We start from the raw sequence: 15,625 nt of genomic DNA, 5'->3' as shown, positions 1-15,625 counted from the left end.
GAGGGGAAGAACACCTAACAGAGTGTCTCGCTAGGGTAGCCCTGGGACGGACCAAGGGCAAGGCTAGAAACGGGAGTCACCAAGTGCTGCAAGGTTCACAGGAAATGGGGCAGCTAACTCTGTGGCACAAGCAAGTTCTTTAAAGCAGGTCTTTTGCTGTACTCAGTTTTTATCTTGTCCTAGGAGAATAATTCATTCATCTATTCAGAACTATAAATGTCAACTGCCAAGTGTTCATGTGCCTGGAAGCTAAGTTTTAGATACGTGTCCAGATTCCTTCTCCTCACCCACCAGGGTAGAGTCTCTCCTGATGCTTCAGCAAAGACGTAGGGTTATTACCGTTCCATTCTGTTCCTGGTTTAGGCCGCAGTGGAAAGAAGGTGCTGATGAATACTCATCCCTGAGAATACCATTGCCAGGGAAAAGAGCCTTCTGCCCCTTGCTTTGCACTGTTAACAGTTATTAGCCTATTATATTTCTTTAATGCAGCCTAATAGAAAATGATGATTGGAGACACAGGCCCTTGGGGAACCCTTAACCCAGCAGGCACTGGTTCCTTGCCGAGAATTCTGAGTGGTTTGTCATTTTCTATTAAATCACATCCTTCCAATGTTGTGTGTGTTGGAGCAGCTAAAGAAATGTTCATCCTTTATCAGTAATTGATATTCAGGTAGCCCAACTCTGCATACAAATGTCTATTTTTACTTGCTAGCTCAGTAGGTGCCCTGGACCTGCCTAAAACAGCTGATGGAACTTTGGGATCATCGCTAAAATTTGGAAATGGAGTTAGAGCCTCATCTACATGGAGAACGGAGAGAATGTCACTATGTATAGTTTCATGTAATCTTTGATATTGTCTTAGTTGACTATTATCTGGGGAAATTAATTCCTCTTTGATGCTTCTAGCTTTCTTGTTCAGCATTTTAAAAAAACATACAGGACCAGGTTTTCTTGGTCCCTCTGTAGGAAAATATTTGCAGTCTCATCAAAGCGTGTTCCATCCAGGACTGGGCAGTAACATGTGTGCAGGGTGTTTGGAGAGATGAATCTGACTGTCCCCTTTCTCCCAAACCTAGGGATGTCCGCATTACCTCCACCTCCTCCACCTCCGCCTCCGCCTCCACCACCAGCAGCTCCCTTGCTTCCTGCGAGCACAGAGGCGCCTACACAGCTCCCGCCCCAGGCTGTGAATGGTGTGAGCCGAGGGGCCTTACTCAGCTCCATCCAGAATTTCCAAAAGGGAACTTTGAGGAAAGCCGAAACCTGTGATCATAGTGCTCCTAAGATCGGCTAAAGCTTCGTGTTTACACTTGGAGGGAAAAGTTCTTTGTTTTTTCCTTCCACCTCCAACCCCTAACGTACTCTTTTTCCGGATGAATAATTGCTGAGCCAGTACAGTCACATACTGTTTTCAGATGCTCATATAAGAGGCTTCTCAAGAGGGAAATATTCAAGTAGAATGAAGTCAGGCTGGCATTTCTGCCTTAAGAAATACTTATTTTGCTCCTTTATTACCATTTTAAAGGAGTCTTATTCATCTTCTAATGGGCATCTTTTGGGGGCAGCAGCATATCGGAGTCAACCTTTTCACCAATTGAAGGAAACGGACAAAAAAACCAATGACAATATTCAGAGCAGTGAATGACCTTTGTGTTGCAATCTCTCCTTTTATGTCAGACAGCTCCCAGAAATGTTCCTCTCATTTCTCTATAAAGCATTTTCTGGTTATTTCTTAGGTAACTCCCATTTTTGCTACCTTATTTTGTCTTCGACATTATTAACACTGTAGTCCAAAGCATAGTTATGTCGTGGAGTGAGAGAAGCAACTGAGTTCTTCCTTTTCCATTCAGATAGTCAGGGGCAAGTCAAGCCTGGAACCTTTCTAGGTTCTAACAAGAATACCATTGTGGTTATAGAACTCAGGGCTGCGAAAGCAACCACTCTAGACTCATAGTTCCTTTTAGTTAGAGTGTATTGGACAGACAGGAAATGTTAATATCAGAAAAAGCTCTTGCTGATTAGAGGATCTTCATCCTCACCAATAAAGTCAAGTTTGTGGTTTATGGGGGGTTATTATTACCACACAAGTAAATTTGGCATCCATAGAAATCAATTCTGATTTTTTTGAAAGGTTTATCCAAATATATCATCTTTTTAATGTTACTCATTTATTAGATCCTTTATCCTATGATTTGCTTAAACCCTTAAATAAATTGCACTTTAAAGGATTATAAATAATCCATTTAAAAATTCAAGTACACACATCAGTGTTGGTTACTATGCAGAGAGAATGTCATTGTGTATAGTTTCATTTAATCTGTGATAAATGTTCAGCTGTATTTTTTATTAAAATAAACCATGTCAAGAAAGTATGTTGTCTGTAGCTTGGTGCTAGGCATTTTAAGTGGGAATTCTTATAAACAAAGAAAAGATCCACACAATATTTCTGGTTTCCTTCCCACCTCTCCTATGTCTCTTTTGTGTCATATTTTCCCTCTTAATTACTAAAATCTAACAATCCTGTCTTGCCATTTAAATTAGACACCCCTCATATGCTTCTGTAACTAAATCTATCTTTTCTGTCTCAACTTCTAAAGAGGACAGCATATGGTAGTATGTCTCTTTTTCAGCAGTGGGAAAAATACCTGATACTAATTTTCATTTAATTTTGAGGGAACCCTATTACAATTGGGCATTTGAAGAGTCTGTGGACAAGTTAGTTATAAATGTGATGGCAGTTCAGGTGATTTAGCATCACTAATCTCTTTTTCTTTTTTTTTTTTTTTTTAAGATTTATTTATTTATTCATTCAGAGAGAGAGAGAGAGAGACAGGCAGAGACACAGGCAGAAGGAGAAGCGGGCTCCATGCAGGAAGCCGGATGTGGAACTCGATCCCGGGTCTCCAGGATCACGCCCCGGGCTGCAGGTGGCGCTAAACCGCTGTGCCACCGGGGCTGCCCAGCATCGCTCATTTCTTAATAGAAATTCTTAGCAGAATTTTAAGACCTCAGATTTATTTTAAGACCTTTAAGACCCCAGATTTATTACCTCAAGAATATAAAAATACAATTAGTCATAGTTAGGAATTCTTTTATTCCTTATCAAAACAATCAAACAGCAAATGTAGATAATAGCTTTTATCTTTACATACAAGTTGTCATTTTTGGATATGTCTTTCTGCAGAACTCTGCCATGTTCAGACCTTGTCCTTGGGAGAGGGTAAAATTTTAAGTTAGCCTTATTCAAAGAACATAACTGTAACAGACCAAACCGCGCCCCCCGCCCATGGAGTCTAGGGCAGGAGAGGAGAGTTTTTCCACATACAAGCACATTTAAACTTCTTCCAAGTACAAAAACATCTGTGTTGTTGTTTTAGAGATAGCTTTATGAATCATAAGGTCTTACAGTACAATTCAGGTGAACTGTCAGCAAGTATTTTAAGTAAATCCCAATGACTTGAAATTCAAGTCCAAACTAAATATTTAATGTTTTCTTTATTGCAAATATGATGTCTTTAACCTGAGGTACAGAGTTGTCTTCTAGAATCTTTGCATAAGGCATAGGGACGTCAGCACCAGTGACACGAACTGCAGGAGCATCCAGGAAATTGAATGCAGGGCCTAGGAGAGAAGGAGGCTCAACTGAGAGAAGCAAAAAAAAGTCACTGAACACCACCACCTTCCCACAGGAGGTATGGCTCTCCAAGGAGAGAAAACCTGAAGGAATATACTAATTATGGGGATTGTTTCTGGCTTTTTTTAAAAAAAATTTTACCCAAAGGAAAAATGCCAAGGTGAAATTGAAAAGTTAAGACTTTTGGCCACCCCTAGCTTTTGCTCTCTATACAGTGTCCCGGTATACACTGTTTATTACAGCTTGAGTATTCTAGAACCAGGTTCTCTGAAATACCTTCCATAATCCTGGCACAAATTTCAGCTCCTACTCCAAACTGTGGCCAGCCTCCTTCCACAGTTATGAGATGATTGGTCTTCATGACACTGGCTTCTATTGTTTCAATGTCCATTGGTCTGATGGTTCGCATATTTATCACCTAAACAGATAATACAGATATGCTTTATAGAGCCACTGCACCTCAAGTATAGTCTCATCCCCATAATACCACTCCCTGTTTTGTTTCCTGTTAATCTCAGAGTCTAGGAAAACCAAATCTGCCTATTCAAGACAAAATGTAAAATGGGAAATGGTAATTAAAACAAAAATCTTTCACAAGTGGTTAAGAATTCACTTAACCTCCTGGGCTTTAACTTCCTTCTCTTTTTTAAAGGTTTTTTTTTTTTTAATTTTTTATTTATTTATGATAGTCACACAGAGAGAGAGAGAGAGAGGCAGAGACACAGGCAGAGGGAGAAGCAGGCTCCATGCACTGGGAGCCCGACGTGGGATTCGATCCCAGGTCTCCAGGATCGCGCCCTGGGCCAAAGGCAGGTGCCAAACGGCTGCGCCACCCAGGGATCCCTTTAACTTCCTTCTCATCAAAACAACTAACAACTGACTGGTCACTGTGTGCCAGGTGCTACACTGAGTGTAACAACCACCCTAGTGGGACAGTAAAGGTATTCTGTTTCTAGCTGATGCAGCTGAGATTCAGAGGACAGATCTTGCCCAAGTTTAACTAGCAAGTGGTAGGTCCTGGACATGAAAAGGTTAGACACTGATTTCTAAGATTCCCTGTGTCCCAACCTCTAGCTCCAAGGCTGGATCCCAGCTTGAGAAAGTAAGTACTATTCTAAAAATAGGTATTTGAAAAGCAAGAAGGTTCCCAGCTTTAAGCAAAAGTGAGTGACAAAGCAAGATTTTACACTTAGTTAACCTGTTACAGAATTCAAACTCCTATTTCTGGGTCTTAAGTTTAAAAGGAAACTTTCTGATTCTTTAAGAAGTGAATGTCTACGTACCTCACATTCAATACCCTCTTTGGATAGCACTGTTGCAGCTTCTAAGCAGTGGCCCACAGGTCTTGAATGAGCAACTACGGTTATGTGTGTCCCTGAAACAGAGTGGTCACAGGTCAGAGACCAGGTTGAAACTAAAGATGTTGTACTGCTCCACAACCATTGTGGCTCTTGTTCATTTGTAAAATTCAACTCTGTTCCAGTGAGGTGAGGAATGTGATAGCCTTCCTAAAAATGAAATACAAATCTACTGGACTGAGAATCAGGAAAGCACAAAAGTTTATGAGCAAAGTGTAACATTTCTTCATTTCTTTTTTTCTCAAGATTTTATTTGAGAGAGGAGGAGAGAGCACATGTGTGCGAGAGCAGGAGCATGTGAGGAACACAGGGGGAGAGAGAGAGGGAGATCATTTTCAGCACCCTCCATGCTGAGTGCAGAGCCTGACATGGGGCTTGATCCCAGGACCTTGAGATCATGACCTGAGCCAAACCAACAGCTGGACACTTAACCAACTGAGCCACCCAGGTGCCTCAACATGATGGATTTCATTTCTTTTATTTTATTTTATTTTTTAAGATTTATTTATTTAGTTATGATAGGCATAGAGAGAGAGAGAGAGGCAGAGACACAGGAGGAGGGAGAAGCAGGCTCCCTACCAGGAGCCCGATGCGGGACTCGATCCTGGGACTCCAGGACCGCGCCCTGGGCCAAAGGCAGGCACTTAAACCACTGAGCCACCCAGGGATCCCCAACATGATGGATTTCTTAACTTGATAATTTCCTAACCAAAGTAAAGGGCAGGAACTTCAAGAATGAATCGTTCGACCAGGGTGCGGTGCCTGGGTGGCTCACTTAAGTGTCTGACTTTTGATTTCAGCTCGGATCATGAAGATTGTTAAGACTGAGCCCGGGTTGGGCTCCCTGCTGGGCATGGAGGTTGCTTAAGATTCTCTCTCCCTCTGGCCCTCCCACACTTCTTAAAAAAAAAAAAAAAAAAAGAATTTGACAAACATAAATACAGGAGCTAGATTACAAATACTTTAGCATGTACTAAGCGCTCTTACCTTGCCTTTCTATTTTGGCTTTTCCAATGGGAATCAGAAAATCTTTTGACTGAGCTTCAGAGGGAAATTCAAAAGGAACTCCATACATCAGTTCGTTCTCTAGCACCACCACTACAAAATACAAATATTTAACAGAACTAACTACATGACCAAATGTATATACATAACTATCATTCATTTTGTGCAAAGTTTCACTGTGCAGATTAGGAAGCCTCCTATCTATTGTGTCCAGTAGCCCTGAGAGGATGGTTTAGGTACTGGCATCTATAGTCTGGTCAGTCCTAATTTTATCTATTATAGTTAAACCAGTGTTGTAGGTACCTAATAGGCTCCGTATAGTCAGAAAAGCAAAAACAACACCTTTTTAATGGTCTTTGCTGTATCTGTAAATCATAACATTTTATATGTCTAAGCCTAACTAGAACCCTTAAACGGCTTCCTTCCAGGCAAAGATTTCAACTTAGTTCCTCAATGTTCAAAAGAGACCCAAGGCTCACTCTACTGACCTGGATTATTATCCCGAATGGCTGATTTAATAAGTCCTTTTGCATCCTCTGAATTCCAGGGGCTGACCACCTTTAAGCCTGGGCAGTGCCCATACCAGGCAGCAAAGCACTGTGAGTGTTGGGCAGCCACGCCTGCTGAGGCACCATTGGGCCCCCTGAAGACTATAGGCACAGGCTGAAGGCCCCCCGACATGTAGTAGGTCTTGGCAGCTGAATTTATAACTTGGTCAATGGCTTGCATAGAGAAATTGAAGGTCATAAATTCACAGATGGGCCTCAACCCAGCCTGTCAAATCAAAAACAAAGATCTTAGAAAAACTAAAAAGCAATAAAAGGTGGCAACCAATCCAAACTTCAATGTTTTTAAAAGGTCATGTTAAAAGAAATCTCTTTAGGATTAAAGGGGAAAGGAGAGAAAATGAGTGGGAAGTATCAGAGAGGGTGACAGAACATGAGACTCCTAACTCTAGGAAACCAGCAAGGGGTGGTGGAAGGGGAGGTGGGCAGGTGGGTGGGGGGACGGGGTGACTGGGTGATGGGCACTGAGGGGGGCACTTGACGGGATGAGCACTGGGTGTTACACTATATGTTGGCAAATCAAACTCCAATAAAAAAAATACAAAAAAATTTTTTTTAATTATTAAAAAAAAAAAATCTCTTTAGATGAGATTCATAAAGAGGATTACACACCATAGCTGCACCCACGGCAATTCCAGCAAAGCCCATCTAGAAGTAAAACACAAACACAAGTGAAAATCCATAAAAATCAGAACAGTGTACACTTTAACATGCCCCTGAAAAGTCTGCGTCCTGATGGAAGGCTCACCTCAGATATGGGAGTATCTATGATTCTCTTATCACCATATTTCTTCCACAGGCCTCGACTAACCTAAAATTACAAAATGATCTCATTACTTTTAAGTGTATATGGGGGCAAACAGCCACCTCAATTTATATCGCTTTCACATATCTTGGGTTACCTTATATGCACCATCATACTGGGCAACTTCTTCCCCAAGCAGAAATACCTTCTCATCTCTTTCCAGCTCTTCATCCATACCTTGGTTTATAGCCTCACGAACTGTCACCTGTCACAGGTATGGGGAAAACAGCCAATAAGCTACAGGATTGTTTCAGATACTACTGAGATTCTCTCCTTTTATAATTACTAGGCTGCCTACAGCATATGGTATGAAAACTATTGCTAGGACAGGCTTCTCTTTAAAAGTTCAAAGAATCCCCCCCCTCAAATAAATAAATAAGATCTTAAAAAAAAATAAAAGGTGAGGGGAGGGCACCTGGGTGGCTCAGTTGGTTAAGCATCTGCATTCAGCTCAGGACATGATCCCGGGATCCTGGGATTGAGCCCTGCAGTGGGCTCTCTGCTCAGCAGGGTCAGCAGGGAGTCGGCTTCTCCCTTTCCCTCTATCTCTGCCCCCTGCTTGTGCCCCTTCTCTCTCTCTCTCAAATAAATCTCTAAAAAAAAAAAAAAAAAGTTCAAAGAATTCTAAAAGTAACATTTTCATACACAGTCTTTGGCTGAATTTGTTAATGAAAAATTTACTGAATGCTTTTTTTAATGTGCACCTAAACTTAACAAAAGCTGTTTGCTGGCCAGACCAGCTCAAGTTTCCTGAGTAGAAATTATATTCAGTTGTTTTATTTCCACACTCAGCGTAGTATGGGACAGAAAACTGTTAAGAAAGCCTAAATAAAACTATGTTTTGAGCACTCACTAGGTACTGGGAACTTCCAAACACTACCTTCAGAATCTACAAGTTATTTTACTAGACAGATTGAGAGTCCTCTAGTTAAAAAAAAGAAAAAAGAAAAAAAGGAGGGGGTGAGGGGTAGGAAATTCCTCAAGTTGAACACAGAACTACCGTATGATCCAACAATTCCACTTCTAGAGATGATCAAAAGAAATAAAAGCAGGGACTCAGATACTTGCACACCAGTGTTCTTAGCAGCATTATTCACAAATCCCAAAGGTGAAAACACCCATCAGACAGAATGGAGGAACAAGATGTGATATATGCATAAGATGGAATATTATTCAACCTTAAACAAAGAAATGAAATTCTGACACATACTACAACATGAATGAACCTTGAAAACATATGTTAAGTGAAATAAACCGGATATAAAAGGACAAACACTGCAGGATTCCATTTCCAGGACACACCGAGAATAGATAAATTCAAAGGCACAGAAAGTGCCAAAGAGGTTAACCGGGAGCAAGAGAGAAATGGGAAGTTCGTGTTTAAGGGGTGGAGAGATTCTGTGTGTGATGGTGATAAAGTTCTGAAGACCGATGGTGGTCATGGTCTCACAACATAGTAAAAGGAAGTACTGCCGCTGAATATACACTTTAAAATGGTAAATCTGGTTATGTATATTTTACTTAAAAAATGTAAATGGGGGGGTTGAGGGAGGAAGCGCGAGTTCTAGTTTCCTCAGATCGCCCACAGATTCCAGTGAGCCTGGCTGGGGCGACTTGCTGGTGTGTCCGGCGCTGGGTCGCAAGAGGCGCTCGGAGTCCCACGCAGGATGTGGGAACCCGTGGACCTCAGGGCCCGTGCCGTCCCTGTCCCCACGGCGCAGGCGCGTCCCTCGCGGGATTCGGGCTAGCGCCCAGGCCACCTACCTGCAGCGCCGCCGGCGCCGTCCGGTGGAAGCGCCTCCTCAGCAACCCCGACACCTGGCGAAAAGAGAGAGAGAGGACGCTGAGAGGGGGCGCAAGGCGGGCAGAGATCACGCGGAGGCACGCATGCCGCTGCCTACCTGTTCCAGGGGTCTCCGCATCAGGCCAGACACCGCCGCCATCTTGACCGTGTCCTCCAGCAGCCGCCGAATGACAACACCGCAGGACCGCAGTCGCCTCAGGCTCCGCCTCCCGCGCCAGCTCAGGCCAATGGCAGCGCGCGGCGCCTGCGTGCCCCGCCCATCCCCTGCCGGGTGAGGGGCCGAGGGGCGGGGCCTAGGTGGCGCGTGGGGCGGTACTACCGCTGTTTCTGGGGCCGGGGCCAATCAACTTCCCGGGAGCGGGCGGCCGCTGCGGTGCGCGCTGCGCGGCGGGACGCGTCTGTAAGCGGTGCTGGCCGAGGCGCGGTGCCCGGAAGGCAGGTTCTGAGGAACGTTAGGTTGAGGCTGCGGGGACCTTTACAGTTCGGTCAGCCTTTTGCGGGCACTGAAACCCTTAGGGCACCAAGTGTCGCCTGCGCACGCTCTGAACGAGCCCGGTGGTCCCCGGGCCGGACCGTGCTGTCCGTCTGTTGCTCCCTGGAATGCGAACCAGAGTTTTCATCGAGGCATGAAGCGCCTACTGTGTGCCGGGCATTGTAGTAAGTGCTGTCCAGCTCCTGTAATTCTCACAGGAACCCTCCCGCGTGATGACTGTTACCTCCACTTTTCCTCAAGTCACTTCGGGTTGTCAGTCGTCAGGACGTCCTTCATCCAAAATTTTCAATCTTTTTTTTTTTTTTTTTTTTGGTTGGTTGGTCATTTCAAGCGAAATGTGTTAAAGAGAGCTTTTCGCTTCCTCTACCACAGTAAAATGCACATTCCCACCACCTCAGAAAGTTCCCTCAACGTTTCCTCCCAATCATTCCCCACACATCACCCCACAGGCAACCACAGATCTGATCGCCATCACCGTAACTTAATTTGCCTGTTTTAGAACTTGACGTAAAGGCAATTCTATCATTCTTGTGTCTGGCTCAGCAACATGTTTTTGTGATTCATCCATGTCGTTAAGTGTATCAATACTTTATCCCTTTTCCTTTTTTTTTTTTTTTCTTTTATATTCTTTATGCCCAACCTGGGGCTTAAACTCATGACCCTGGGATCAAGAGTCCCATGCTCTTCTGAGCCAGCCAGGCACCCCTCCTTTCTTTCTTTAAGTTTTTTTTTTCTTTTGAAAGAGTTTAAGTGTCACAAGAAATTGTGAAACTGGTGCAAAGAGCATCCATGTGACCTTCAACTATCTTTGCCCAATATCTTGGATGACCATAGTACATTGTCAAATCCCCCAAACTGATAACGGTGCAATGCTCTTAACTCAGGTAGAGACTTTATACAGCATTCATCAGTTTATTTATTTATTTATTATTTATGATAGTCACACAGAGAGAGAGAGAGAGGCAGAGACATAGGCAGAGGGAGAAGCAGGCTCCATGCAGGGAGCCTGACGTGGGATTCGATCCCAGGTCTCCAGGATCGCGCCCTGGGCCAAACCTTGGCAGGCGCCAAACCTCTGTGAAACCCAGGGATCCCCCATTCATCAGTTTTTATATGCATTCTGGCGGGGGTAGGGGGAGTGTAGTATTATAGAATTGTATTACACGTACAGAATCACATAACTACTACCCCAGCCAGAATACAGAATTGTTCCATCCCCACAAAGCACCTCCCTCCTGTTACCTCATTGTTACCTCCCCCACCCCTAACTCCTGGCAACCACTAATCTGTTCTCAATCACTATAATTTGTTATTTCAAGAATATTTCAACACAGAATCGTACAATATGTAACTCTTGGAGATTAGCTATTTCCACTCAGCCTAATGCTCTTGAAATCCATTCAAGTTGTTGCGTGTATCAACGTTTCTTTTTATCTCTAAGTGGTTGCATGTTTATCCATTTACTCCTTGAAGGACATTTGGTTTGTATCCAGTTTTAGCTATTACCAATAAACCTGCAATGAACACTGGCTTTTTAAACATTAGTTTTCATTTCTTCAGGTAAATACCGAGCAGTATGATTATATTGGAGTGTTTTTCCACAGTGGCTATACCATTTTTTTTTTAAGATTTTATTTATTTGTTCATGAGAGACACAGAAAGGCAGAGACACAGGCAGAGGGAGAAGCAGGCTCCACGCAGGGAGCTGGATGTGGGACTGATCCCGGGTCTCCAGGATCACGCCCTGGGCGGAAGGCGGCGCTAAACCGCTGAGCCACCCAGGCTGCCCCAGAGTGGCTATACCATTTTACAGGACCTCCAGCAATGTATGAGACATCCAGTTGCACTAGATGCTTGCCAGTGTGTGATATTATCAATATTTTCTATTTTAGCCATTGTAATACATGTGTAGCAGTGTCCCTCATGACTTTAATTTGCATTTTTCTAATGGTTAATTATTAAACATCTTTTCATATGCTTTTCTGCCATCCATCCTTGATGAAGTGTCTGTTCAAGTCTTTTGTTCGTATTCTAATTAGATTGGTTTTTATTGTGGTAAAATATATATCACATAAAATTTACCACTTTAAGCATATAGTTCATTGGCATTTAATATGTGCATATTGTTGTTCAATCACCACCACTATCCATTTCCAGAACTTTCTCTCTTTTCTTTTTACTTTTAAGTAATCTCTACACCCAGTGTGGGGCTGAATTTAGGATAAGGATCAGGCATGATCCTGAGATCATAAGTTGCACGCTCTACAGACGGCTCTACAGCTAGGTACCCCTCCAGAACCTTTTCATTTTCCCAAAAGGAAACTATTCATTAAACAGTAACTCTCCATTTCCCCCTTCCGCTAAGCCCTGGCAATTACCATTCCATCTGTATAAATTGGACTGCTCTACCTCATGTAAGTGAAATCATACAGTACTTGTGTGTGTGTGTGTGAGTGTGACTAGCTTGTTTCAGTTAGTGTAATGTCTTGGAGGATCATCCATATTGTAGCATGTATCAGAATTTCATTCCTGGGCAGCCCCAGTGGCTCAGCGGTTTAGTGCTACCTTCAGCCCAGGGCGTGATCCTGGAGACCCAGGTATTGAGTCCCACATCAGGCTCCCTGCGTGGAGCCTGCTTCTCCCCCTGCCTGTGTCTCTGCCTCTCTCTCTCTCTCTCTCTCTCTCTCTTTCTCTCTCTCTGTGTCTCTCATGAATAAATAAATAAAATCTTAAAAAAAAAGAATTTCATTCCTTTCTAAGGTTAAGTAATAGTCCATTGTATGCATATATCCCATTTTGTTTAGCCATTTTTCTGTTGATGGACCTCTTGGTTGTTTTCAACGTTTAGATTTGTGAATAATGCTGCTATGAACATTAGTTCACAAATACCTATTTGAGCCCCTACTTTTAATTCTTTGGGGTATGACCTAGAAGTGGCATTGCTGGATCATGTTAATTCTGGATTAATTTTTTTGAGGAATAACCATTCTCTTTTCCGTTGCAGATATACCAGTTTATATTCCCGCCAGTAATGCACAAGGTTTCCACTTTCTCCACATTCTCACCAACATTTACTATTTTCTGCTTAATTGCTAATAGCCATCCTAATATGTGTAAAGTGGTATCTCATCTTTGTTTTTATTTGCGTTTCCCTAATGATTAGTGATATTGATCATCTTTTCATGTGCTTTTTGGCCATCTGTATGTTTGGAGAAATGACTGTTCAAGTCTTGCCTATTTCTCAACTGAGTTCTTGTTTTGTTGTTGAATTACAGGAGTTCTATGTATATCCTGAATATTAATCCCTTATCAGATATATATGTTATGCAAATATTTTCTCCCATTCCTTGGGTTTCCTTTTCACTCTAATAATAGTGTTCTTTGTTACACAAAAGTTTATATTTTTGATAACATCCAGTTTCTTTTTTCTTTTTTCTTTTTTTTATTTTTATTTTTTTAAAATTTTTTCTCTTATTGCCTATGCTTTTGGTATATCTGTCAAAGATTCAAAATAGACCAAGTAAAACCAATGAATCACTGAGGTAGTAATTAGTAAAAACTTATTGTGCACAGACCAAAAAGACTGTAGGCTAGGAACATTCAAACCAAAGCATGAAGTGAGGTTCAGGAGTATATTGCTAATAGAGCAGTTTATATAGTGAGAAAGCAGTGAGTTTATTCTTCATGGTGATTGGTTATAATATCACATTTTCAGTGATTACTTTATATTAACCTTGGGAAACAGTTCAAGTTTTGCTTATCATTTATAGGGGCACAAGTAAGAAATTACCCAGATCAAGTTAGCCTTGCAAGCTAATTTGCTTAAGCTAAATTAAGCTGTGTTTGTATGCTTAAACTGATTTTGTCGGTTCATGGAATTTTCAAGGTTGGTCTCCGTTTGTTTCTGATTTAACATAATTAAGAAATCATTGCTAGGGATGCCTGGGTGGCTCAGCGGTTTGGCGCCTGCCTTCAGCCCAGGGCGTGGTCCTGGAGACCTGGGATGTAGTCCTGCTTCAGGCTCCCTGCATGGAGCCTGGTTTTCCCTCTGCCTGTGTCTCTGCCTCTCTCTGTGTCTCTCATGAATAAATAAATAAATAAATCTTAAAAAAAAATCATTGCTAAATTCAATATCATGAAGCGTTTCTCCTATATTTTCTTCTAAGAGTTTAATATTAGTAACTCTTATGTTTAGGTCTTTGATCCATTTTGAGTTAATTTTTATAGATGGTGTAAAGTAGGGGTCCAATTTCATTCTTTTGCATGTGGTTATCCAGTTCTTCCAGTACCATTTATTGAAAACATTGTCCTTTCCTTGTTGACTGTCATGGCACCTTTGTTGAAAATCATCTGACCCATATATGGGAGAGATTATTTTTGAGCTTTCTAGTCTGTTTCTTAGTCTCTATGTCTCTTTTTATGCCAGTACCACACTGTTTAATCTTAAGACTTTATTTATTTATTATTTATTTGAGAGAGAAAGACAGAGAGAGGGCAGGGGAGGAGCAGAGGGAGAGAGACAGCCAAACTTTCTGCTGAGCAGGCAGCCTGATGCAAGGCTTGATCCCAGGACCCTGAGATCACGACCCCACCCAAAACTAAAAGTCAGACACCTAACTGACTGAGCTACCCAAGCACCCCAGTACCACACTGTTTTGATTAGTATAGTTTGGTAATAAGTTTTGAAATCAGAAGTTGAGTCCATCAGCTTTTTAATTCTTTTTCAAGATTATTTTGGCCACTTGTGGTTCCTTGAGTTTCCATGTGAATTTTAGGATAGGTTTTACTATTTCTGCAAACACTGTCATTGGGATTTTGATAGGGACTGCATTGGATCTGTAGATTGCTTCAGGTGGTATTGACATATTAGCAATATTAAGCCGTCTAGTCTATAAACAGAGGATGTCTTTCATTTACTTGTGTCTTCTTTAATTTCCTTTAGCAATGCCTTGTAGTTTTCAGTGTTTAGGTCTTTAGCCTCCTTGGTTAAGTTAATTCCTAATTATTCTATTCTTTTTAATAGTATTATAAGTGGAATGGTTTTCTCAATCTCCTTCTCAGATTGTCCATTGTTGGTGTATAGACATACAAATGACTTTTGAGTGATTTCATATCATGCAAATTTGCTGAATTTGCTTATTAGTTCTAATAGGTGTGTGTGTGTGTGTGTGTGTGTGAGAGAGAGAGAGAGAGAGAGAGAGAAAGAGAGCTTTTTTTTTTTAAGATTTTATTTATTAATTCATGAGAGACACAGAGAAAGAGGCAGAGACATAGGTTGAGGGAGACGTGGGCTCCCTGCAGGGAGCCCAAAGTGGAACTCAGGACCCCAGGATCATGCCCTGAGCAGGAGGCAGATGCTCAACCATTGAGCCACCCAGGCATCCCTGTTTATGGATTCTGTATGCAAGTCTTTTGTCAGATATGTGATATCCAAATATGTTCTTCAGTTTATGAGACATTTTTTCATCCTGTAAGATACTTCACAGAGCAAGTTTTTAATTTTGATGAAGTCCAATTTTTCAACTTTTTTCTTTAATGGATTATGCTTTTTGGTATTATATTTGAGAAATTTGTACCCAACACCAGCATACAAAGATTTTCTCCTTTTTTTATAAAAGTGTTATGGTTTTATGTTTTCCATTTAGATCTGTGATCTATTTTGGTTAATTTTTGTCTAAGATTTAGGTTTAGATTGAGATTTTGTTTTTTTTTCCTTACGTATGTCCAATTACCCCAGCACCATTTGTTGAGAAGACTACTTTCTCCATTGAATTATTTTTGCATGTTTGCCAAAGATCATTTGGCCAAACTCGTGTGGGTGTATTTCTGGAGTCTGTCCTGTTCCATTGATCTGTCTCTGTCCTTCTTCCTCCAATACCATACTGTCTTGATAACTGTTAAGTATATTATAATTCTTAAAATAGGGTAGTGGGATTCCTATAACATTATGCTTTTTCAAA

At 41.7% G+C, this 15,625-nt stretch overlaps 3 protein-coding genes across 18 annotated transcripts in view; 2 read left to right on the top strand and 1 right to left on the bottom strand.

Annotated features, from left to right (window-relative positions):
- The window catches only part of PXK (PX domain containing serine/threonine kinase like), a 79,098-nt gene extending 76,729 nt beyond the window's left edge, over positions 1-2,369 (top strand). For 9 of the 14 annotated variants that reach the window (XM_072720592.1, XM_072720607.1, XM_072720603.1 and 6 more), the window contains one exon: positions 1,077-2,369. In XM_072720592.1, coding sequence (XP_072576693.1) covers positions 1,077-1,294 — 218 coding nt within the window. In that variant the 3' untranslated portion in view covers positions 1,295-2,369. The remainder of the gene's footprint in view (positions 1-1,076) is intronic. The other 5 variants (XM_072720606.1, XM_072720599.1, XM_072720595.1 and 2 more) reach the window with 2 other exon arrangements.
- A 705-nt stretch (positions 2,370-3,074) lies between these two features.
- On the bottom strand, positions 3,075-9,387 carry PDHB (pyruvate dehydrogenase E1 subunit beta). 2 transcript variants are annotated; one of them, XM_072720610.1, is made up of 11 exons: positions 9,270-9,360; positions 9,133-9,186; positions 7,784-7,961; positions 7,466-7,573; positions 7,312-7,374; positions 7,176-7,211; positions 6,486-6,771; positions 5,980-6,090; positions 4,918-5,009; positions 3,911-4,052; positions 3,075-3,621 (listed from the first exon to the last, which is right to left on the bottom strand). In XM_072720610.1, exons 4-11 carry the CDS (start codon positions 7,541-7,543, stop codon positions 3,476-3,478), a joined length of 954 nt encoding a protein of 317 aa, XP_072576711.1. In that variant the 5' UTR covers positions 7,544-7,573; positions 7,784-7,961; positions 9,133-9,186; positions 9,270-9,360; the 3' UTR covers positions 3,075-3,475. The 2 variants fall into 2 exon arrangements, with proteins under 2 accessions (XP_072576711.1, XP_025841386.1); XM_025985601.2 differs by lacking the exon at positions 7,784-7,961 and having other exon boundaries at positions 9,270-9,387.
- A 306-nt stretch (positions 9,388-9,693) lies between these two features.
- The window catches only part of KCTD6 (potassium channel tetramerization domain containing 6), a 42,017-nt gene continuing 36,085 nt past the window's right edge, over positions 9,694-15,625 (top strand). The window contains exon 1 of one of the 2 annotated variants that reach the window (XM_025985584.2): positions 9,694-9,829. The gene's annotated coding sequence lies outside the window, so the exon portion shown is untranslated. The remainder of the gene's footprint in view (positions 9,830-15,625) is intronic. The other variant, XM_072720614.1, reaches the window with a different exon arrangement.

This window comes from Vulpes vulpes, chromosome 9, assembly GCF_048418805.1.
Source record: "Vulpes vulpes isolate BD-2025 chromosome 9, VulVul3, whole genome shotgun sequence".
Classification (NCBI taxonomy): Eukaryota; Metazoa; Chordata; class Mammalia; order Carnivora; family Canidae; genus Vulpes; species Vulpes vulpes.
This window is presented reverse-complemented; position numbering and strand designations above follow the sequence as displayed.